This window comes from Megalops cyprinoides, chromosome 20 (assembly GCF_013368585.1).
Source record: "Megalops cyprinoides isolate fMegCyp1 chromosome 20, fMegCyp1.pri, whole genome shotgun sequence".
Classification (NCBI taxonomy): Eukaryota; Metazoa; Chordata; class Actinopteri; order Elopiformes; family Megalopidae; genus Megalops; species Megalops cyprinoides.
Genome location: NC_050602.1, coordinates 28,046,295 through 28,070,000, shown reverse-complemented (window position 1 = coordinate 28,070,000; position 23,706 = coordinate 28,046,295). Strand labels below are relative to the sequence as shown.

The 23,706-nt window shown below is 49.0% G+C and overlaps 1 protein-coding gene across 13 annotated transcripts in view; it reads right to left on the bottom strand.

The window, feature by feature from the left end:
* LOC118796142 (adhesion G protein-coupled receptor L2-like) overlaps positions 1-23,706 on the bottom strand; it is a 101,715-nt gene that overhangs the window by 58,997 nt on the left and 19,012 nt on the right. For all 13 annotated transcript variants that reach the window (XM_036554979.1, XM_036554981.1, XM_036554987.1 and 10 more), the window contains exons 2-3: positions 22,377-22,571; positions 3,223-3,436 (exon numbers count right to left, since the gene is read on the bottom strand). In XM_036554979.1, coding sequence (XP_036410872.1) covers positions 3,223-3,436; positions 22,377-22,452 — 290 coding nt within the window. In that variant the 5' untranslated portion in view covers positions 22,453-22,571. The remainder of the gene's footprint in view (positions 1-3,222; positions 3,437-22,376; positions 22,572-23,706) is intronic.

The window sequence follows — 23,706 nt, the reverse complement described above, 5'->3', positions numbered from 1 at the left end:
GTGCTTCCTGCACAATCAGCAGGGCAGTGCCCCCCTTCTGCGGGATGAGCCCGTGACAGGGGCAGCCACCGAAAACGCACTCCTGCACAGCTAAACAAAGCACCCGTCCCGCTGCGGGAGGAGCACTCGCCGGTGGAACAGGACTGCAGGAAGCAGGATGCTGGAAACGAATGACTCCACTCCGAAAGAGAGCTTTCATTCCGGAGCCAGCAGAGTACCGTGGAACAAACTCTGCTGCATTGCCAACTATTGTTATTACTGGCATGTACAAATCTGCACTTACAACAGCACAGACATTGGCTGCGGTTTTTCAAACCCAGGCCAGAGCAGAACTCATTTCTGTCTCAAGTAGAGGAAAAGTCAGTCTCAACCCTCATTGTAATTTCTAAGAAAATGCGTATGACCCCACAGTTACCCAAGACTAAGACGATTTATCGCCATGATTCAGATGCTTACAAAGCCAGTCAGAACAGGTGCTGTAGAATCCTGGCTGTAGCATCGGTGTTGCGCATGGCAGCCATTACATCAAGTCACATGACCTCCCATCCCCTACAGGTGGCCCAGCCATTCACCCACTAATATCCGTCTATATTAATATCACAACAACACTGGAATTAAAGCAATTAAACAACAAAAACCCGGAGGAGCATGGAGGATTTGAGGAGGATTTTATTCTGTGAATTAGCTGGCGGGACTTAAGAAGGGCCTCAGAAAATACTGCCACAGAAGCAACTACTTAAGTGTCATGTAATAAGTCGACAGATCAATACTGATGCATTTTGTTTAGCTGGAATGGAATAATTTGCTTTGGTAGTGTTATGAAAAGCGCTGTGCATTCATCATTAGGGAGAGGCTGGGCAGACAGGAAGGCAGAGTTTACATGTTCATCGGTATCAGAATCAGTCATGAATTACACAATCCCCACATGCAGTGCCGCTCATTCATATGCTAATTGCTTAATCTAATGAAGAATACTCAGCCCTCTACACAGTGCTTTAAACAAGCGGAATCATCTTTGGGGACAAACAATCTGATTGCATAAATCCAGGTCCACCCATGCCTGACTGCATGCTTTCTTTGTGAGCTTTACTGATTTTGGTTTTATATTTGGTTTGGTTTTATATTCCAGTAGTGTGCATCCATAAACACAAATAAAACACAAATAAAACACACTATAAAGCCTTCCAGGTGCGTTTATAAAAGCTGCCAGTGTCTCGCCAGCCACATCATTATTTTCCATCACCCTAAGCATCGATGAGCGGCTCCTGAACACACACCCCGGGTGAGTCTGCGAGACAGCAGAAACACAGACCCACCCAGGGAAACCTGGAATGGAAATGATCCATTAGACGATGCTGGAACAGCCTGCTGTGTGCATACAGACATGCTCTCTCCTGGGGGGGTCCACACACACAGCCTCGTATATGAAGAGTCAGGGGCGTGTTGTAAGGTGCTGCTGGGTAGCTATAAAAGGATGCTGCCCATCATCTGTACAGCACACAGCAGTATGATCACTGCCTCCATTACACTCATGTAGTGTTATTTCAAATATGAGATCATCTTGGAAATCAACAAGCAGCAGCAGCATGCGGTGTACATGTGCCTGACGATGGGGCCTCATCACACCACACGCTCCGTCTGTCAGCAAACACACAAACGCTTAATCAGAAAGGTGGGGGTTCGGGTCACTTTCACCAGCCCTGACAGAAAATGTCGACCCCCCCCAGCACACGCCCGTATACACTGCTGCATGGCACTGCCCGTGTCAGTCTCAGCAGCGTGGTAAACTCTTACAGCTTCCTGTGAGAACAGCCTCCTCTGATACAGGCCGCTTAACCGAGAGCTCCGAGCCACTCAGCCATCATTCTGGAATGAGAGCTGGCTGTACAGGGCGTCAAAAAGGACAGAAAGGACCCTGTACAGAGGCCTCAGGACTGCGCTCTCTGAAACACACAGGCTGGCAGGTTAACTGACTTTAGCTACCACCATCCGCAACGCTCGTGCTGGTTTATGTCCTTTCTTGTCCAATCAGAAAGGGAGAGATGCAGGCAGGCTCTTTTCCCAGCGACACTGTGTTTTAGAAGGGGGGGGGGGGGGGGGGGGGGCTGGGGGCTGGAACACTCCGCCCACCTGCTGGCACGGGTGAGAGGGGCCCTACAACAGGTCTGACAATCCGAGCACAGCACACTCTGAACAAACACCAGGGTATTAACAACAGAAACAAAATCAATAATCCAAAAATATAATAATACATGTAATACAATAAAAATATAATAATCTGTGCAGCAGACGCCCCAGCAGTGCAGAGATTCCTTCCGGTACATTGCGGAGAGGGCACTAGGTTCACCTTTTACTGAGGAAAAATAATCACTCAGTGAATTAAACAGATATGGGCTTTAGCCTCTTACCACGTGCACTGCTATACACACACTGTATGGATACATACGTGCATATGATGCACTACATTAATTAGCTCCTTTAGCCACCCTGTTTACCTCCTGCTGGAGGGAGAACTCCTCCCTCATTACAGGAGCACAGGAGCTTCAGACGGGTCTACAGAGCGCTTCCCACAGCCACGCAAAGGTGAGGCCACACCAGAACCACGGCCCACAATATAAGCTGGTTAAACTGCATTTATTAACAGCATTTTGCACAATATAAGCTGGTTAAACTGCATTTATTAACGGCATTTTGCACAATATAAGCTGGTTAAACTGCATTTATTAACGGCATTTTGCTTTGTGGAAAAATTCCAGTAAACAGTGAGGATACAAGTGAGCTGCTTAGAATCCTGGAACAGCCGCCACGAAATGAAGGATATCCAGGAGACTCTTCTCATGCTGAGAAGGAAACTCCACAGCATCTGCCCTCTAACTGTGACATGGGACTGTGACGAGACCACACCCAGCCAGGTCTGCCCTCTAACTGCGACATGGGACTGTGAAGAGACCACACCCAGCCAGGTCTGCCCTCTAACTGCGACATGGGACTGTGACGAGACCACACCCAGCCAGGTCTGCCCTCTAACTGCAACATGGAACTGTGACGAGACCACACCCAGCCAGGTCTGCCCTCTAACTGCGACAAGGGACTGTGAAGAGACCACACCCAGCCAAGTCTGTTTGTGACGAGGTGACAGGTTTGCATGAGCAGGATAGTTAGCTCTACAGGGGTGAAAGCTCTGATGTGGCCGGGCTCTCTGATCGGGTGAAGCAGTTTTACCTTTGTGACATGATTTTGTAGGCATCGGGGAGGTAGCAGTTGATGTTTTCCATCTGAAAGGGGTCAGCATCACAGATCTTGTCGTCTGTCCGCCCATAGTTAGCAGTCTCCACCATGATGACATCACTTCCCGGACAGCGCAGGTCGATTGGATAACCCTCGCAGGACAGCTCTCTCCTGACCAATCCGAAAGGCAGGGCGGCTCGGCTGAACCCTGGGGAGGAAGAGGAGGAGTGTGAGAGGAAGAGCAGAGTAACAGCACCTCAAACCAAGAAAACAAAGAAGCGAAAAAACTATAATATTGAAGAAAACAGCTTTATTTAAATATTATTCACTTTAATAATGCGTCCATTGGCCAATAGTTTATCAAGTCCAGATTTGTGTTTAGAGACTTTTTTTTAAGACAGTTAATTTTTTCTGATGTTTCTTTCTTCTTTCTGCTTGTTTCAAACACACCGAAACTCTGTGTTTCAAACAGAGAAACACTGATGGCACAGCTACACAGGAGTCTAATTATAAGTATAATTTATGTACCTTACATGTGAAATGTATACAATTAAAACACATATCTATATGAAACAGTTTTGAACATTGAGACATTAAATTATTCTAAAACCAGACACACTGTGCCTGTGATATAAAAGATGTTTTTCTTTATACAGTAGTTTACACGGCAGAACCTCACAATGCTAGCCATTTGTTTTATACTGTTACAGTAAAGTGTCTAACTTTACAACTCACTCACACTGATGCCAAAACACCATCTCTCACAGATATAAAGAGAAGGTAGGAAAAAAGAGCAACGTTTTCCACCTGCACCTCTGTTGGCAGAAAGCACAGAGCCGTGGCCCCCGCCTCCCGGCCCTGACGAGCCGAAAGGGCTCGATACCGAGGCTTAACTCTGTGCGCTTGTTAAGAGATGAGCAGCCATGCTCAGGCCGAAAAACTCCGCACTACCTAACGCTGTTCCCTCTGAAACAGCGGCGTAAATGCTGCTCTTACACAGAGCAGACCGCGGAGGTAGGAGGGGTAAAGGCTGAGGCACTGAAGGGCCCCCCCCCCGCTCGCTTGCCTTGTTAATTTTAAAGGGCGCAGAGAGAGTGGGGGCGCAGACAGGGCTGTGCTTGCTTTGTTGGAGGGAGCACAAGGACGTCACATTACGGTCGGTAATCACGGCTGTTAGCGCCGAGCTGGCTTTGTTGAGGCAGGGCAGTTTGTGTTTACGGCTCTGTGCTTGCTTAATGAGACTGGGGCACTGCTATGTCAGTGCTCCTCTCCATACTCCAATTAGTTCAGTAATAGTGTCACTCCACATCACTGACTGGCCCCCTTTCAGGTTTATGCTAATTACCATGAAGTATCTGTAACACCACAAACAACTTCCAGCAACTCAAGTAAGGCTGCCATACCTGTAATCCACACACACACACACACCACATGCGGACACACTGCGCACACACACACACACCCATACACACCCACCCACACACTCACGCACGCAAGCATACACCCACACACACATGCACACGCACACACACACACCCAAGCATACACACACACACACACACACCCAAGCATACACCCACCCACACACACCCACACACACCCACCCACACCCACCCACACACACACACACACACACACACACACACACACACACACACACACACACACACACTGCACCTTCCACACAGTCGGCCGCACGCTTTAACCAGACCAGCCTTTAAATTCACCGGCTCTGATGAGAACACTGTCATGAATCACACTGTCTCTGGCATTAAACACATTTTCCACCGGCTGATGGTGGCGATCACGGTCAGTCAGTCTGTCACTTGCACTAAAGCAAAACGGCCATATAACGGAGGGAAACTGGTAAACATTCACGCAGCGCTGAGGTACCTGCTTACATCGCTGTGGGCTCAGGCTCACACCTGTGTGAAAATGCTCCGGACAGAGGGGGCTTCCTCCCCCGGCCACCCCAGCACTCCAGCTGAGTAGGGCTCTCTCTCTCAGTTTTACTCAAAGGGAAAGAGCTACAGCATGTTTTAATGGAGAGCCATGCAGGTCTGCGCCAGTTTAAGAAGGTGTTAGAATAGCAGAAATAAAACACTTTGTGAAAATTACAAATTCAACATAAAATATGACAAGATTTCATTTGTTGTGGAGGTAACACACAAGCGTTAGATAAGTGTATTGTGTGTAATACACACAATCTGTGTGTTTGTAACATCCTGTAGGTGCCTGATAAAGACACATGCCCACGGGCTGATCACTTTCCACAACTTCCATTTCATCATATTTTATAAAACAATATAATTTTGCTTTCTGGTCGTTGGTGAAGACAAATGTAACCACAGCTCAACAGGAACAAGTTCTGACAACCAGCCTCATTTTAACCAGAGCACTCCTACACTCCTGTCGACTGTCCTGTTTCTGCTCTGAAGCAACAAAATGAAACAAAAAACAAATTTATGTGTGTGTGTGTGCGTGAAATATAAAAGATTTTTGAGTGAGGGAGGAGCCAGCAGGTGTCAGGTACACTCAGAAATTTCTTAGGACGCGTAACCATAGAGACAAGAGGAAATGGCCAACCACAGCCTCCACTCTCAGGCACTTGTGGCTGTGTTTATTCAGAGGCTGGGGGGGGGCTTTGTAAAGGCTCCCTTTGTGAGGTGTGGAGGAGGGAGGGAGCCAGGGGGCCGAGGGGTAATTATTAAAACTCGATGTGGGGTAAAGTGAAAAGGCCATTTTTCCCTGTCAGAGAAGCTCACTGTCAGTCTGAACAGCTTTCTGCCTTTGTTCTTTTGTCCTCCACACACTGAGCCGCTGCTTCATCTGTCAGTCATCTCTGCTGCTGACGCTTCAGACGGCACAGCCCTCCAAACCTGCGCTAACAAGCCAATGGCAGTCAGCCCTGAAGGCCAGAGATATATCTATAGACCAGAAAGAGGCTGGAATTTTGTGCGGCCGACACGACTGCAAAGACTCTCTCCTGGAAGTTTATTCTTTTCCCACTAATTAAATGATGGAATGGGGGTGCGAGGCGGTAAATAATATATCACAAGGAATGCGCCATCCTGTCTCCATGGTAACAGGTCCGGCCGCGGCGTAATTGCGGCGGTCCCAGGTCTGGCCCTGTTGACACTTGGCCGCCTCATTCAGGCCGCTGGCCGCCTGGGAGAGGAGCTTTCCCACTGCATTCAGATCTCCCAGGCGTGCCACAGCGGCGAACAATGCCCGCCATTCAGACCCCTCCCCCGCCCCACACTCTAATTAACTGCTAAAGCCCAGTAAATAACACACAGAATATTCCTGTCAGGACCCTTGAAATTACAAGCAACACCGTGCTTCCTACGGGCACAAGAGAAAAGCCCTGAGCAGCCTAAAGCGTGAGGCGGAGATCCGGAGTTGCCGAAGCCCCGCAAGCTTGTGTCAGCCGCACTGTCACTACCAGATGCGCCGTCACAGCAGGGTCTGAGACGAGCTGAGCCGACCGAGCCGAGACGAGCTGCCTCACAAATGACCAAGTAGCTGAAGGGCAAATGCAAGTCCATTTCGTACAAACCGGTGCTTTGAACACAAATGCCAGTCCATTCAGTCCACTTGACGAAACTACCGAAGTGTTTGTTGGAATCAATGCAGTAATACTGCACTGCACACCAGCTTATGAAAATCATGCGTCTCACATGCAGTCTGCATCTGTCTGAGCAAGATGTCACAGGCTGGCCTCTGTCCTTTAACAATTACAACTACAATTAAGAATTACAAGAATGTGGCAGCACCTTTATGATTTCTACACCTGAACAAAAGACCTTAGTATCTTTCCAACGTTGTCTTAAGTCAAAGAGAAAATCTTATCGCGTTGTCAGCCAGCAGAAAACCCATGATCCGACACTAGTGAAACCAAACTACCCCCTCATAACAACATGGCGCCCAAGGTAAGATGCACTTCGACACTGTGACATGGTGTTGTTATAATTAAATATAAACCATGGAAGATTGTAATCACATGTCTGTAGAACTGAATCTCTTTTGATATTACATTTTGATATTGTGCAGCCTTGCAGAGGGGCTCAGCTCTCGTCAGGTTTCCGGTCTTTTCTGCAGCCTCTCTCTGCTCCTGCAGTGTGGTGCTCAAATTCACTGAAGCCTGGACTATTTTTATGTCCATATGACCACACGCTTTAACGGGCTTCCACCTGGGCTAATTATCTGCTAATTAAAAATAACAAGCTGCTAATTAAACTAAATTACATTCTGCCAAGTGTTTACCAGCTGCATTTGATATAACCTGCACCTCTCATGTGAGACACAGTGCATGCCCCGGTGCATGATGGGAGTCCTTCAGTAAAATGTAAACCTCCCCTGCTAATGGAAATGTAAACACTGAAGAAGCGGCTGGCAGCAGGCAGGGCCCACGGACGACAGAGCTGACTCATTTATTCATTTACACGTTAGTGCCATTTTCTCTCATCTTTAATTCTTAATGTGACGTACGAGGCTTTCAGTCTAAACCTCTGTGAGGTTTTGTTATTGTCTTTGAGACATTTAAGCAAGTACAACCTTTTTGGGATTCATACACAATAGGCTCATCGCAGCATCCCAAACCTCATGTTAACCTGCAAGGATCAAAGCAGAATTCTACAGAGCTGCCCTCAGTAAAATTTGCGGCTCAGAGTGAGCGATACAGCAGCATAGCTCTTACATTATGTACTCCCCTTAGGACAGAGCCAGAAAAAGACTGACCGGTTGGAGAGGGCACTTTCAGCCAGGCTCTCTGGAGCAGCTTAGGAACACTTTCTACTCAGCACAGCCAGGTGAACTCCTGCCCCACTGGCAACACCTCCATCCCCCTCAATAACGCTGAGCATTCAATCAGTCATTCAATCTATAAATCAGTCAGAACCTCGTTTATTTCTCTGAAAGGACCTGTTACGAAGTGTTTCGGAGTGCTTTACTGCAAATAAAAGCCAAGTCATGAGGAACAGTGACACAGGCTGTCTCAGTACTGAAGCTCCAGTCCTGCAGTTGGTGATCCATCAACTACTCTCTTTGGCTAAATTACACGCTGTTACTGGGTTCTTTCAAAAATCCGAGAGCATTTCAAGCCACTGGTAATGTTCAATAAGCTGCTCTGATTTTGTTTTGTCCCTCTCTGCGGTTACGCACCTGAGCAGAACCTCCAGATCTTATACACACAGGTAGAGTCAGAGGGCGAGTGCAGGCCGCGGCTTCAGCACAGGTGTGGAGCATCGTTCCAGCACCTCTATCCCACCATGTTATTTTTATCTTTTACTCAAATTTACCTTATTTAGTTTACTTTAGCCATTATATGTAAGCGCATGTATGTGGATGTGTGTGTGTGTGCACATTTTTTGTAATATATATGGGTAATGTTATTCTCCATTTTTATAGGCATTTATGTACATGTATGTTTAAATTATCTTTTATTGTTAACTGTCTGAACCAGCTCAGCCTGGGGTTGGGGGAGGTGTATAATCTTCCTTCTGCTTTGCATTCTGTTGTATTATGCATGCAATGATGAAAAGAAAACTTTTCATTAAAAAAATTCATCCTCCTGAAAGAACGTGCCTTTCCACGTGTTGGACAGCGGGGAGGGGAAGGGGCCGGAATGTGGGCCTGTCGCCCGCCGCTAAGCAGGCCTCTGATTGGCCTTTGTTCTGACAGCAGCCAACAGCTGCTCTGCCATGACCAGGACTCCTGCCCGGCCCCATTATTCGGGTCTTTGGGGAGACAGGGACACTTGCTGAGAGGATTTGGGGAACAGGATTGTGTGACCCACGCTCTGAGTGGGAAGCCGCAGGAAGCAGCTGGAGTCCCCCTCAGTGTGGTGTGCGGGTCTCAGAGAGGACCGCAGAGGCAGGAGAGAGAGGCTTTGAGTTCGGCCTCCTCCCGCAGCGGGACCCAGTAATCCCATCCCATCCCAAAGAACAGGTCGCCTTCAGAAGTCAGATTTTCACAGGGGTGGAAAGAACATATATCAAAAGCACATTTAAATGAATAACATGCTTCTGAGAGTTGAATACCATGGGCTTCAGACGGTTTTGTCATTAAAATACGATCTGCTTTTGGTAATTGTATTTTTTTTCTGTCTCTCTCAAAGAAGTCAAACAAATTGTTCCCTTGTGATCTGCAGTCATCACAAAGCGCAGCGGTAAAATGATGTTCCTGCACATTCTCTGCCACAAAGAGGAGCACAGAGGAGAGGGGAGCACAGGGGAGGGAGCTATCCCCCGTCCCGCAGACGGGGGGCCAGAGCAGGCCCCTGAGACGCAGACAGGGAGCGAATTCACAGGGCAGTACAGCCCATCCTGCTCCGGGAACCAGGATACAAAGATAACCTTTCTGATGTAAAATTCTAAAGCATCCATATTTCCTTATTATATTTTTAATTTATTGTATGAAAAAAATTTTGCATTACAATCTTTTTCATTTTGCAGACACTTAGACAGCGTTACATACTGAGCATCTGGTGTGAATGAATACAATCACTTAATTTACATAATATTTTACATAATTATCTAAATTATTTTTAGTTCAACAGATATTTACTTAATCACCCTTTTCCAAGGCAAAGTTCACAGGCTTGCGTTGGACAGGTTCAGCTGTACAGCTGGATATCGACTGTGACCCAGTGATGCGGGTTAGGAAGCTCCTTCAAGACGACGGCAGCCGTGCCTGGAACCTAACACTAACACCAACCCTAACACTCACCCTAACCTGGACCCTGTCCTATACCGTCACCTTTAAAATCCGCTCCAGAGAGGGACCACGCAGACAACACAAACTCCAGGCCTGTTCGTTTAGGATTCTCACTGTCACCTCACCACCGCCGGTCACGTCTGTCTCTCTCACCGGGATAAAAAACATGGTAAACTAAATAAACTTTCCAGACAAAGCGCGGTAAGAGAACAGCAGTGTTCTTCCGAAGGCCTCGCGGAGCGTGTGAAGCACAGATGGAAGGTGTTTGTGTGGAGCCAGGGTTGATGGTATTTCAGATACTGTGCGATTGCTTATTTGAAGATACGCAACGCCAGCACAGGCTGTGGGGTGCCGAGTAGCCCCCCCCACTTCTACTTCAAAGAGCCAAGAATACGGATCTCCATCCAATTTCCGCATGCAACACTCCCAAATGGGCTGCACTCCCTGGCTGTGCTCAGGCGCGATCTCCCTTTGTCTGGGAGAGCAGGAGAGCCACGCTAATGTCTCCTGGCCACCGTGATTTACAGCAGCACTGTAGGCGGAGTGGAGCATGCCGGCCAAGGGAGTCGACCTCTCCATACTGCGCTCACTGAGAAACACAATCAGCTCCAACTCTGATTACTCTCAACGCTGCGCTGTGCCTTGTGCAAATGCATTAAAATAAAATGCAGCTTTGAGAGGCTTCTTCAGACCCAGAGCTGTGGGCGTGCGTGTGTACGTGACAGTGTGTCCGTGCGTGCCTGTTTCCCGCACTTTATGCTCCTGACTTGACTGCAAGCCGCTAAAATGAATCAATCATTAAATCAAATTTTATCATAGCACATGTTTACAACTGAACTGTCACAGAGAGCTGAGCAAAGTGCATTTTCCACAGGGAATGGAACACCAGAAAAGCCAGAGCTAATTGCAAAAAACAGGAGAATTGCTGTGTGTCCTCGGGAGAATGAGTCACTCAGAGGCTGTGTGGCATAAACAGCCTCCGGCGCTCACTCCTGCTGCCCAGGTGGGCGCATAGCGAAGTTAGCGACCACATCGTAACACAGGTTTTACAGAAAACGGACATGTGTGACTGGCACACTAAATCCCGTCTGTTCCAGTCGGGGGCGCAGAGATGGCTGTGGCTGCCAGCTTAGCCCTGCCCAGCATCCTGCTTCGGTCCAACACTGCACCCACTTGCCCCCTCACCCCACCCACCCACCTCACCTGCCCTCTCACCCCCTCTCACCCCCCCACAGCATGCAGCAGCACACACGGAGAGGAGGAACAGAAGATTAACATTCTCCTGTGAACACATTCACGCTTGTCACACAGCACAGACCCCCTCTGCAGCGGCAAAGCAGAACCTTCACCCCTTGCTGAAAACTGTTCATCAATAAAATGTCAGTTGTATACATACACAGGTTGTTTAATTGCTCATTGTAACTGTGTGAGCCAGCCCACTGATTGACGAGCCACACCTGACTAATTAGGGCCGTATTAAATACAGGTAGGTGGCTGGGGAGCAGAAGGCTCACTTTTCTCAGTTGACTGTGAGCTCAGGCTGGTTTTATTGGTTGGTTTTTAAAATCATTTTTTGAATGTTTGCTCCTTCAGGTCAGTTTTGTGAGAAGTGTCAGCCAGCTTCTCCGCAGCAGCACAGACTCTGTAGGCCTCAGAGTGCTCCTTCCATTTAACACACTAAAGCGTCCCAGACACGCACTGAAGAGATTCCATCTCCTCCGGATAATAAGGCTGGAATTGGAAGATATCCAGTGAAATATTGAGCCGTATGAACATAAAAAAGATATATTACAAGACAAGTGAAGGAAAATGAAAAAAACACCTTACAGATTTCAGAATTAATCAGAAAATTCTGACAGGCAGAGGTGCATTTACAATGACACAGAAAGAGCGTTTCAGAAATGCCATCTCCCACATGATGGCTTTCAAACCAAAATCTATAGACTTGGGAACGCTATGGAGCAATTTCACTGACATAAGTAAATTAAGAGAGACAATTAATGTTATTTGTATTTAAATGTCTGTTTTAATGTACTTATTAATTTACTTATGTCAGTTAATTTACTTATGTTATTACAGGACACAGGAAACTACCTGAGCTTATGACATGGACCCAGACAAATACATTTTGGAAAGTAAATTGACTGATGTTCAGATCACCAATTCAGAATATGAATATTGTTTTGATAAAGCAATAATTCTAAGGATTAGACTAACGATGCTAACGATGCTAACGATTATCATCTAAATTTATGACATTTAAATTTATTGTAAAACTGTAAAATAATTTATTTCTTGAAAATAATCTTTAAACTTTAATTAGAATTTAAAGATAGGTGTTTGAATAAGACTGACCGCATTTGGGACTAGTGCCATTATACTGACAGACAGCCGCTGCGTCCCAGACCGCGCATTCTCAGATGTGTGTCCAGAAACGCAGCAGCACTGCGCGGTGACGGCCCTCGTCTGCGTCGCCGCACGCTGACCTCACGTTCTGTCCCCCTCAGCAGTGGCCGAGAGGAGCCAGGTCGCCCCCCTCCCCCCGCTACAGGGACAGACGCTCTCCACGGCCCGATGCTGGCAGGGTCGTGAAGGAGGCGTCTGCACTGCGCTGCGCAGGCCGGCAGTCTGGCCTGACCGCAGGTGTGTGCGTTTACACGGCGCGGGCAGTCTGTGCGGGGATGGAGCCTGCCAGGGCAGCTGCCGTGGTCACGCCCGGTGATCTGCTTATGAGACACTCGGCCGAGCACCACAGCGGAGTGCTGGCCTTGCACCCGGGCCCACAGGCCTGCCGGCCTCACACAGACCTCTACCGAGGAAACCACTTCCAGAAATAAAAACATCTCAACTTCCGCTGGGTAACAGACGTAGCAATTGGTTTAAAGATCGCTGGTTTAGTTTTCTGTTTCTCTTCCATATTTGATAATTAGCTGCAAGCAGCAGGTAATCTGTGCAGCAGGTATACTTTATGGGCGAATCAGGCAGGAACTCTCTCTGGGGTAGAGAGTAAACAAATGGCCCCACGTCTCTCACAGAGCGGATTTCGTCCTTAATAATCTGCCCCACGCCGATGGCATTGTTTCAGAGTTGAAACAAATGATGTGAATTCACTTTCATTTAAGGCAGTAATATTTCACTTTATAATAACAGAATACCTACAAGCACCAGGGGTCCACAGGAACGGACCTGTTCTAATTCAGTCAGCAATGCTTTTCATCAAAATGTGTATGGAACATTTCTTTTTTTTAAATGCCATATTATCAGCCATTGTAGTCTACACAAAGATCTCTGAGTCTAAAGCCACAGTTAACCTTCTCGTGCAGGTATCACCTTGATTTACGGGCAGTAAGGCTTTGGGTAGAAATGTTAACGATGGCTTTGCATAATTATGTCCCATTATTTCCATGCTTTGCTAATCAGGTTTTTCCATTTGGATCAGCGCCATTGGTTTGAGAGAGCACGCTGCCCCCTGGCTTCAGAGCTTATTACGAGCGGCTTATTCGCTAACTCCCCTATGCAAAGCCCTAAAAACCAGCACTGCCACGAACGCGGGCCGGCTTTAGATGCATCTGCCAATTACATGTTGCGGATTTGAGCTTTATTGCGTTATGTTTGCGCATGGAGGTGTGAGCTGTATCTGTCTCTGTGGGAGCTGCTGTTTGACAAGGGTGTCATGTGCCGAGATCAGTTTGGCTTGATTAGCGACATTGAGTTTGGTGACTGAAGGACAGACCCTCGGGCCTCAACATCCACTCTGACCGACAGACAGGCGGACAAAAATCTGACAGACCGACAGCACTCCTCCCAAACCAAAGCTCATCTGTGACGGTCAGTTTCAGAGAGCGGTGACCGTCACTCTGGTGTGCAATCATGATGTGACACAGTTGATTTAATTCTGGGGTGGGCCTGTGGGCTGGCCACTCTCGCTCTCAGAGAGAGAAGACACACTGAGCGTCGCTCTGAAGCAGAACAGGATTAAAGACAATAGACTCTAATTTAAAGTGACGTTGCATTTTTCTGCTGCGCCATGTGATGGCTTACAACATTATTAGTATTGTTCTTTAATGAAGGCTCATTCCCACACTGGCAGAGACCGATTGCCTGGGAGATATCGTAGTCTAAAGCCTGATTCTCCACTGGTGTGAGAGACAGACTGCAATAGGACAGGAAACTGAGCCTCTACTGACTGGAAATTTACACTTGCAGACACCATGAGGCTGACGCTACCGCCACAAACACACCGCAAGCTGATTGGCAGCTGTCACTGATGCTGACCAACCAGCATTCTGAAGAAACCACACCCACAAATATCTGCTGCTTCCCATTCCCACTCTCCCTCAGTGTAAACCACGCTGTCAATCATCATGCTGTTCCATTAGTGTGTCAGACTGGAGGTACGACCACATCACCCCCCCACAGCACAAACACCCAGCATCCATCACTCTAATTACACACTGTGCCCTGCAGCCACTGCGTCAGCCCCCTACGCAATAATGTAACACCGCAGTGTAGTCACTACAGCGTGTCCGTGGCCACGCCCAGACCACACAGCAGCCAGAACACCTGACGCCAGCATGCGTACCGTTTAGCACATGCAACCGCCTCCACAGGTAGCACACCTGCGGTCTAAATAATACCACTCCGGTGTTTCAGTATGTGGGCAGTGTTGAGAGGATCAGGGCAGAGTTACTGAACACGGCCGTGTCAGTGCCGAGAGGGTCAGGGCAGAGTTACGGAGCACAGCAATGTCAGTGCTGAGAGGGTCAGAGGTGTATATTTACACAGTATATCACCACGGCCTGTTTTAAAGGTCTCATTCTGCGATATTTATAGCCTGTCTTTCCTCCGGGGATATTAAGCATAAACTACTGAACGGCCGTTTACTTAAGAGTGATTTACGCTGGACACGGCCCCTGGAACTCCACAGACAGCTGGGACCGCCTCACACTGAGGGCCACAGACGGCTTCAGGGCACCCCTGCATGGGTCTGCTGCCGAGCTCAGAGTTCAAACTCATAATGGCTTACAGGTTTGACCGTAAACACAGGAGCTTCTGCAGGAGCCTTCTGAGACACAGACGACGCGGCCAGTTTCAAACCCAGGCCGTAGGACTCACCTTCCCAACTGAGCCATTCGGGAGTAAACTTGTAATATTACTGTATATTGTGATAGCTGGGGGTCTCTGTGGCATTTTCAGCAGTATCGTATAGCCCCTCCCCTCCTGATATCAGCACTCCCTCATTGGGCAGCTGTGCTGGCAGGTCAGGCAAGTTGTACGACGCAATAGTATGTCACTGATGTTCGTTCAATTGATTTAAACCTTCATTTGCTGTACTTCATAAACACTGTGCTTTTTTGTACGACCCAACAGAGACACTGCAGTCCGCTTTGAGTGGTTGAGAAACGGCACCGAACTTTTTGGCTTTGAGGGATCAGCAGGGCAGCGCTATAAGCAGCTGTGAAAGGAGTGAAGGGCAGGAAGAAACTGCACCTTACGGCATTACGGCGCCAGGTGGCCCATTTACTCAGTTTCCCCTGCCAGAGGCTGCATATTCAGCTGAATGTACATCTATCATTAGAAAGGAACAGTACCAGAGCCGCCCACTAATGAAGGTTCAGTCCTAAAAGGATGCTCTAGTTATTCATAAAGTGTAATGATATGCAGTGCTACTGAAAAGCACTTGAAATGGAATGAAAATGTATGGACTTAAACACATTCCTCTTTATCATTTCCAGGGCCGTCAGTCAGAGCCGTGACAGTGGAATGCAAACAGTGGTACAGCACAGGTGGTGACATAAAGGCGATCTCTCTCTCTCTTACGCTTTAGCGGAGAGGCTTTGTTAGTTGCCACTATCAACAGGCTAGTCAGAGTCCTGCTAACGGTGAGTGCCCCTCTATTAGAGACTATCCTAAAGGCAGAACATTCACTGTCATAAAATATAGAACACACTACTGTTTACAGGATGGCAGATCACTTCTTTTTTTATTTTATTTTTGTCATTAGTTTGTTGGGTCACCAGTTCAGCTGTTGGACAATGACACCATACTCCGGTGGAACTGCCATGCTCCTCCATCACTAACCTTTAAATCTGAGCCAGTGCTGCTTTTTATTACATAATATTACATAATATCTTGAACATGATCATCAGAAAATCATCATATGACAATCACCATAACATATGAAATGACAGACATTAATCAGTCACATGTGATGTCACAATGCCAAAGCCATGGTCCCATCATCGTTGGCCTTCCACGCGGCTCAGAGCAGGATAATGTGGGGGAGATGCTGCACTAACTCTGACACCTGTGAATAAATTCCATTCCACTCAGCCACTCTTTGTGAAGGTTATGAACAGCACACACACCGCTCTCAGAAAAGCCAAAATTTTAGTTTTGGGGAGCCATCTGAGGCAGTAATTAAAAGCAAACATTGCTGTGTGTCTCCGTTTTTGGCACCTGGCCCTACAAAACATTGATTAACCTGAAAATCAAAACTCTGGAGCAGCCAAATGCATCTGTGCAAATTCTCAGAGAAGTGCTGCGATGCAGCCAGGCCTGCGTAAGCCAGACGATGCTGTGGTCGCAGGGGTGTGGCAGTGATTAAGTTGCCTTTGTCATCCGCTCCCAAACACAATAGGCGTTTATTTCCAAGCGACAGCCCGGCACAAATCACACGCATGTCCCTGCCATCCGCGTAATACCACCTTCAGCAGACAGACAGCCTCTATCTACACTGAAGAGCAGTCCTGTCTGCTCAGCTCCTGATTACCATCAAGCGCTTTCTATGAGCGCGCAGCTGAGAGACTGAGAGTGTAAGGTCAGAACAGTGATGAGAACACAGACAGAATGAGAGAGAGGAAGAGAGATAGCCAGAGAAAGAGAGAAGAAAGAGAGACAAAGATAACTTTCAAAAGTAAAGTCACTTGGGCAGATACAGTCTGGGATGTTATGGCTGTTTAGCTATTGCTGTATATAGTTGCCATGTAAATAAATGGCAGTATAGTTCAGTGTTAAGCTAAAAGCACATTTACTCTGCAGTAAGCCTATAGGACAGCACTGCTCAGCTCTGAAATGTTTCTCTCAAAGGCAGACCCCACGAGCAGTGACCCACGCAAGGCCTGTATGAAGGTCACAGAAAACAAGCTTCCACAACAGCACACAGCAGCGCAGCGGCATGGAGCGCTAACGGGTCCAGAAACACACACCACAGAATGAGCTCAGCAAGCTTGCCACAGGTAAGCAGCACAACCAAGACCTGTTTCTCTCTCGCATACAAATTTCCCGCAGGTTACTGCCTCCCTGCTGAAGCCCCAGGCATGGCTGACGCAGCCAGAGCTCTGACACACTCGCTCCCTCTCACAAGCTGGAGGCGCTCTGAACCCAACAGCTGAACCACTAATATGATAATGTCCAACCTGCCCCCTCCTTCCTCTCCCACGTACCCCCCGCAGACAGACAGAGGCTCTTTGTGTTTCCAGTGAAAAGGCCAGAGAAATATTTCACATTCAGGAACATTGTGCAAGAGATTGCATATCTCACCATTTTCTCTTGATATTCGGACCATGACGCCCACCTCTGTCTCCCAAGGCTGTTCCGGCTGTTCTTATCAGAGAGCAGCCATGTTCAGCTTGATCAGCGACCAATCAGGATCTGGAGCAGCAGCAGGAGGGGGAGTGGGGGGGTGGACGGAGACTTCGGGCTGAATTCCAGTGTGCTGAATCCTTCAGCCAGTGTCACTGTCGCTCTCACAGGTGTGAAAACCGCGTTTCACAGGTACAGAGAGTCTGCAGCTCTCTCACACACTCGAGCACCTGACAGACTCATCCGGCCTGACTTTTTACACCACAGCCACAGGACCTGAAGGACAGGGAGACCAACGGCCTGCATGTCTCCACTGTACGGCAGGCCACGCCCCCTCGTGCTCCATTGGTGCTTGCTAATGAATACAGCCTCACAGGGTTTTATCTGATTAGCCCTTCCCAACAGCAGCACTGAATCGGCCTTTTGTTAAAAATGACCATCATCACCTTCAGCGGGGCCAGCTGATTACTTACAGGAGATAATATGTGCCACTGTACCCGCTGCCTGCCTGTGAGAAACGTTTTCATTTGAGTTGAACTTTGGATTACATTACCTCCCTTTTCCTTTCGAAAACGCCTCCAGCAGGATTCAGGAGGTGGCAGAGTCACCTGGTGAAGCCGACGTGATAAAACAACGGCAGCAATTAACCCCCGCATGGCGGAGAGGTCTGCGTGTGAGAGCGCACCGCGGTGCGAAGCTGCTACCTCACAGAGCCCTGCGACGGCGGGCTAATGAGCTCGGCGTGAGTTTCCCTCGCCCGCTTCGCTCGGCCGGCTTGCGCTTCTTGAGGGCTCGGGGTTCCTGCTGTTTGCGCATTACAGACCTGTGAGCTGTGTAAACACACACTGTGAGGCTTCTGTGGACAGGCTTAATCAGCCCAAATCCCTCCTGCTCCCAAAACAATGATAATGACTCCCCGAGGCCTGTGGGGAAACGGCCACACCCCCCAAACACGCAGCCTACAGTCACCTGATCTCCTTATCTCTGACAGCTGGCAGCCGTGGACAGCCTGCTGCAATGTGAGCCCCCCCCCCCCCCCCCATGTTTCTGCCACCACACCGCGGTCCCGGGTTCGCCAGTCAGAACCGAGAAATGATCAGAACAGCACTGCTGCTCAGCTGAGCTCCGAGCCTCTCAGATTACACAGCTCGCCTACGCTTTCCAGAATGTCCGAGGACATTGGAGATAATGTTACCAACAGTTCGGTTAAGTAATAAGTAATTTTGTCATTTTGGGGGGGGGGGGGGGGGGGGGCACTAAGGCGCAGGTCCCATCTGATGCACACCCTCCCCCTCTTCCTCCCTCCCTTTGAACAAAGTTATCAATTTTAGCAAAAAGCCCTTCCCTTCCACAGGTGACACACACCCCAGCAACAGAGACAGACAGCACACACACACACACACGCACACGCGCGCACGCACACACGCACACACGCACACACACACAGCACACACAGCACACACACACACAGACACAGACACACACAGACACAGACACAGACACAGACAGACAGCACACACACACACACACACACAGACAGACAGCACACACACACACACACACACGCACAGACAGACAGACAGACAGACAGACAGCACACACACACACACACAGACAGCACACACATACACACGCACAGACAGACAGACAGACAGCACATACACACACACAGACACAGACACAGACAGACAGCACATACACAGACACACACACACAGACAGCACACACACACACACACACACACACACACACACACACACACACACACAGACAGACAGACAGACAGCACACACATACATACGCACAGACAGATAGCACACACACACACACACACAGACACAGACACAGACACAGACACAGACACAGACACAGACACACACAGACACAGACAGACAGCACATACACAGACACACACAGACACACACAGACAGCACACACACAGATACACACTCACAGCTGGAGATCTACTGTGTGTTTAAACGCATCACTGGAGTCTTTCTGCTAATGATGACTGTTGTGCCTGCACATTAGCTGTGATAATCTCTGTTTCTAACAGCACTAAGATAACGCTAACCATTCAATAAACTGGATAATGTGCAGCACCACTGGCCACCAAAAGCGTCGGCCTGCCGGAGTCCCCTCTGCAGGGCCCCCGCCAGTGCTACGCCTTGCACTCCAAAATGGTGAGTCTTTCCAGGGGAACAATGTGGAGGTCAAAGGTCGCGGGCTGGAGTGTTTCTCAGGGTTTGTCTGAGGTGGGCATGTTGACACGCATTCCAGCCTACAGACACTGAGCTGAGAGTTATTTTCAGGTGTAGCCTCAGCCTTCATCGTGGTTTAGTGGCTACCAAAGAAATGACTACGAGGCAACGTTTACAAGTAATTCTTAAAACAATTCACAACAGACCCTCTGCCTTTACCTCTGTCCATTGGCAACTCTGAATTATGAAAATCAGTTACAGTATTAATATCCCAAATTTGAATTTTAGTTGTAAAATCTCTGCTTTGTCTGACTAAGAAATCATAATCTTTTCAAGTGAAATTTTTTAGGGAAGAAAAACATCTTCTTTAATCTGCTTTAATCTGATGAACGACCATTGGAACAGATGTCCGAGGCAACCTATCTGTCCCCCTCATAATGCTCACAGGATCTCTGGAGATCCATATAACCTTACTAATCCTACCCGGCAGCCCCCACAGACAGCCTGTGCTGTGCAGCCCCTGCAGACAGCCTGCTCTGTGCAGCCCCTGCAGACAGCCTGTGCTGTGCAGTCCCCGCAGACAGCCTGCGCTGTGCAGCCCCTGCAGACAGCCTGTGCTGTGCAGCCCCTGCAGACAGCCTGTGCTGTGCAGCCCCTGCAGATAGCCTGCGCTGTGCAGCCCCCCCAGACAGCCTGTGCTGTGCAGCCCCCCCAGACAGCCTGCTCTGTGCAGCCCCTGCTCTGTGCAGCCCCTGCAGACAGCCTGCGCTGTGCAGGAAGAGCTTTCAGAGTACGCCAGCCCCCCGCCCCCCCACCCCGCCCCCGCGACGCCTGCAGCTGTGGAATGTGTGCTGACAGACATCTGCCCCATGTCACCACACCTCTCAGCAGCTCCCAGCAGATAACAGCCCACCAGGCAGCTCCAACAACACTGCACTTCATATTCACGCAATCAGTTAGACTTCATACTTTACAGCCAGCTCTGTGCTTTTAAATGACAAATTCAGAATATCACTCCCATCCCTCACTCCCATCCCTCACTCCGCCTGCATAACTGTGCTGGACCACATCAGGGCTCCACAGACGTACCAGTTAAACCAATGTAAAATGCCACATTCTCTGCGGCCTCGGTGTGGCAGTGTGAGTGATGCAGAACTCATTACTTCTCACATATGCACATATGAAGCTAAGAGAATACTCGGCAGCAGACAGAGCTCTTGAACATCTGTGCTTCTGAAAAGGCTCATTATGACAAATGTGTTTCTCATTCTCCATCCGCCATTCAAGAAAAAGACTTTTTTTAAAGATCTATTCTGCAGCAAAACCCACATCCAATTCAGGCAATAGCCTAACGCACATGCACTTCACATTGGATGTTTCCTCGGAGAAATAAAATGCATTCAGTTGCACAATGGAACATATTATTAATGGAACTTATTATTAACAGTAAGTTTTACTCACTGAAAGCCCGCCAGAAGCTCTACAAAGAACATTTACAAAAAATACATTTTTTAATGAAACACTTTCCAACATTGAATTAAATTCAATTAAAATTAAAAGAAAACAAAGAAAAAAACCAACTGTGTGTAGAAAAATAAAGATTAGCTGGAGCAGAAACATCAGAGTGAGCTGTGTTACTCTGCAATTACAGCGGGCCTGTTGCTGAAACAGAGCTGAGGTGTAGTGAGGCTGTGTTCAGACAGACACACGCAGGGGTGGCGTGGGGGGGTGGGCCTGTGTGCCTGGGGACCGGGGACACCTTTGGATGTCAGATGTAGAGGAGAGCAGGGGCAAATTAAAAGCTCTGAGGTGCTGATTTATGGGAAGCGTAAAGCACATTGCAGCAGGAATGAGAGGTGTGGACCAGCTGCAGGTGTGCTCAAAGTTCAGCTGTTTAGCACCGGCCAGCAGCAGGAAGGAGAGAGGGAGGGAGGGAGAGAGGGGGAGAGCGAAGGAGAGTAGGTGAGAGAGGGAGACGGGGAGAGAGAGAGAGGGAGGGGGAGAGAGGGAGGGAGGGAGAGAGAGAGGGAGGGAGAGAGAGAGGGAGGGAAAGAGAGGGAGAGAGAGAAAGGGGGGGAGAGAGAGGGGGGGGAGAGAGAGAGGGAGGGAGGGAGAGAGAGAGAGGGAGGGAGAGAGAGAGAGAGGGAGGGAAAGAGAGGGAGAGAGAGAGAGAGAGAGAGGGAGAGAGAGGGGGAGAGAGGGAGAGAGAGGGGGAGAGAGGGGGAGAGAGCGAAGGAGAGTAGGTGAGAGAGGGAGACGGGGAGAGAGGGAGAGAGGGATAGAGATAAAGAGAGAGGGAGAGAGGGAGACAGGGTGAGGGAGAGAGAGGTCCGGTCCCCGCAGACGCTGCACAGAGACCTGCCAAGTGCTCACTCCTGAACAGAGGAGGCACTTTCTGAAAAACACTGAGCCCCGTAGAGACACACCACCGGGGGAAGCACTGCTGTTTATCTCCAGCTACATTTTACGCTCGGATACAGAAAAATCAATATGGGTTACGCATCAGAAAGTACAGTTCCTATGGTCATCTGCATAAATGAAACGGTGTGAATGATGGCGACGCGGTGCAGGGGCCGGAGCGAGCGCTGTGTGGCGGTGAAACTCACTCTCCGGCGCGTGGAGTAAGAGAGGCAGAGAGAGGCTTACCCTGGGAGCAGTGCAGCTGAGCCACAGTGACGAGCAGGCAGCAGACAGCCAGGCGTCTGCACACAGAGGCGGCCATTGTGCAGAGGCCAGACGCTCTCCAAAAACTTGCTAATGACTGCAGTTACAAAGAGGACCAGGCTGGGCGACCGCGGCAACCTGTCATCCGCGAAGACTCCTCATCTCTGATCTTCTCACCTGAAAAACAATCAAAGGAGCAATCAGGAAGGGTTTGTGCAGGCAGACCTCGGCAGCATCCTCACCCTCTCTACTCTCTCTCATCTCCCAGTTTCCATTACGGCCTCACTCTGCTGTCCTTTAAAAAAAAAAAAAAACACTACTCTGACCGTCTTTTAAATGTTCTTTTTTAATTCAATAAAACAAAAGAGAAATGCAAATGAAGGTTTAGCCGACATGCTGTAAAATGACACTAAATCCTCTGGGTCTGGGATAATCCCGAGGTCTGATAATCCTGAGGGAAAAAGCACATCCCACAGAGGACTGCAGCCCTGCCCGGCTCATCAGCCGGCTGAGCAAAAGCAGGCCAGGGACGCTGCTCCTGATAAACTGCTTTACAATGAGAGCAAACCCACGCCCTTTAACAAGGAGGGCATGTCCACATCCTTAAAGCAGGAGAGCACACATCCACACCCTTTAATAATGACAACACACCTACACATCTTTTAAGGAGAGCATCTTCATGTCCTTTAAGAAGGAGAACACACACCCAGGTCCTATAAGATCTGTAACATATCCATGCCCTTTCAGAACAAGAGCACCCCCGTGTCCTTTAAGAGTGAGAACTCACATCTTAAGCTCAACACCTCAGCTCTGAGTGCCTCCCTCCAAATGCTGGGCTCTGACAGACTCTCCCTCCAAACTCTCGGCTTTGAGAGGGTTTCCCTCCGAACTCTCAGCTCTGAGAGACTCTCCCTCCAAACGCTTCGGCTCTGAGAGTTTCCCTCCGAATGCCTCGGCTCTGAGAGTTTCCCTTCGAACGCCTCGGCTCAGAGATTCTCCCTCCGAACGCCTCGGCTCTGAGAGACTCGCCCTCTGAATGCCTCGGCTCTGAGAGACTCGCCCTCTGAATGCCTCGGCTCTGAGAGACTCGCCCTCCGAACGCCTCGGCTCTGAGAGACTCGCCCTCCGAACGCCTCGGCTCTGAGAGTTTCCCTCCGAATGCCTCGGCTCTGCCGGGCGGCACCACTTCCCCCCTGTGAGCCACTGTCACTCCCACCTGAGATGACACAGTTGCCCTGGCAACACATCACCTGGGACTCCACTCCAGCCACCTCTGGCTGCTTTACCTGCCACCTCATCCTACAGGCAGGAA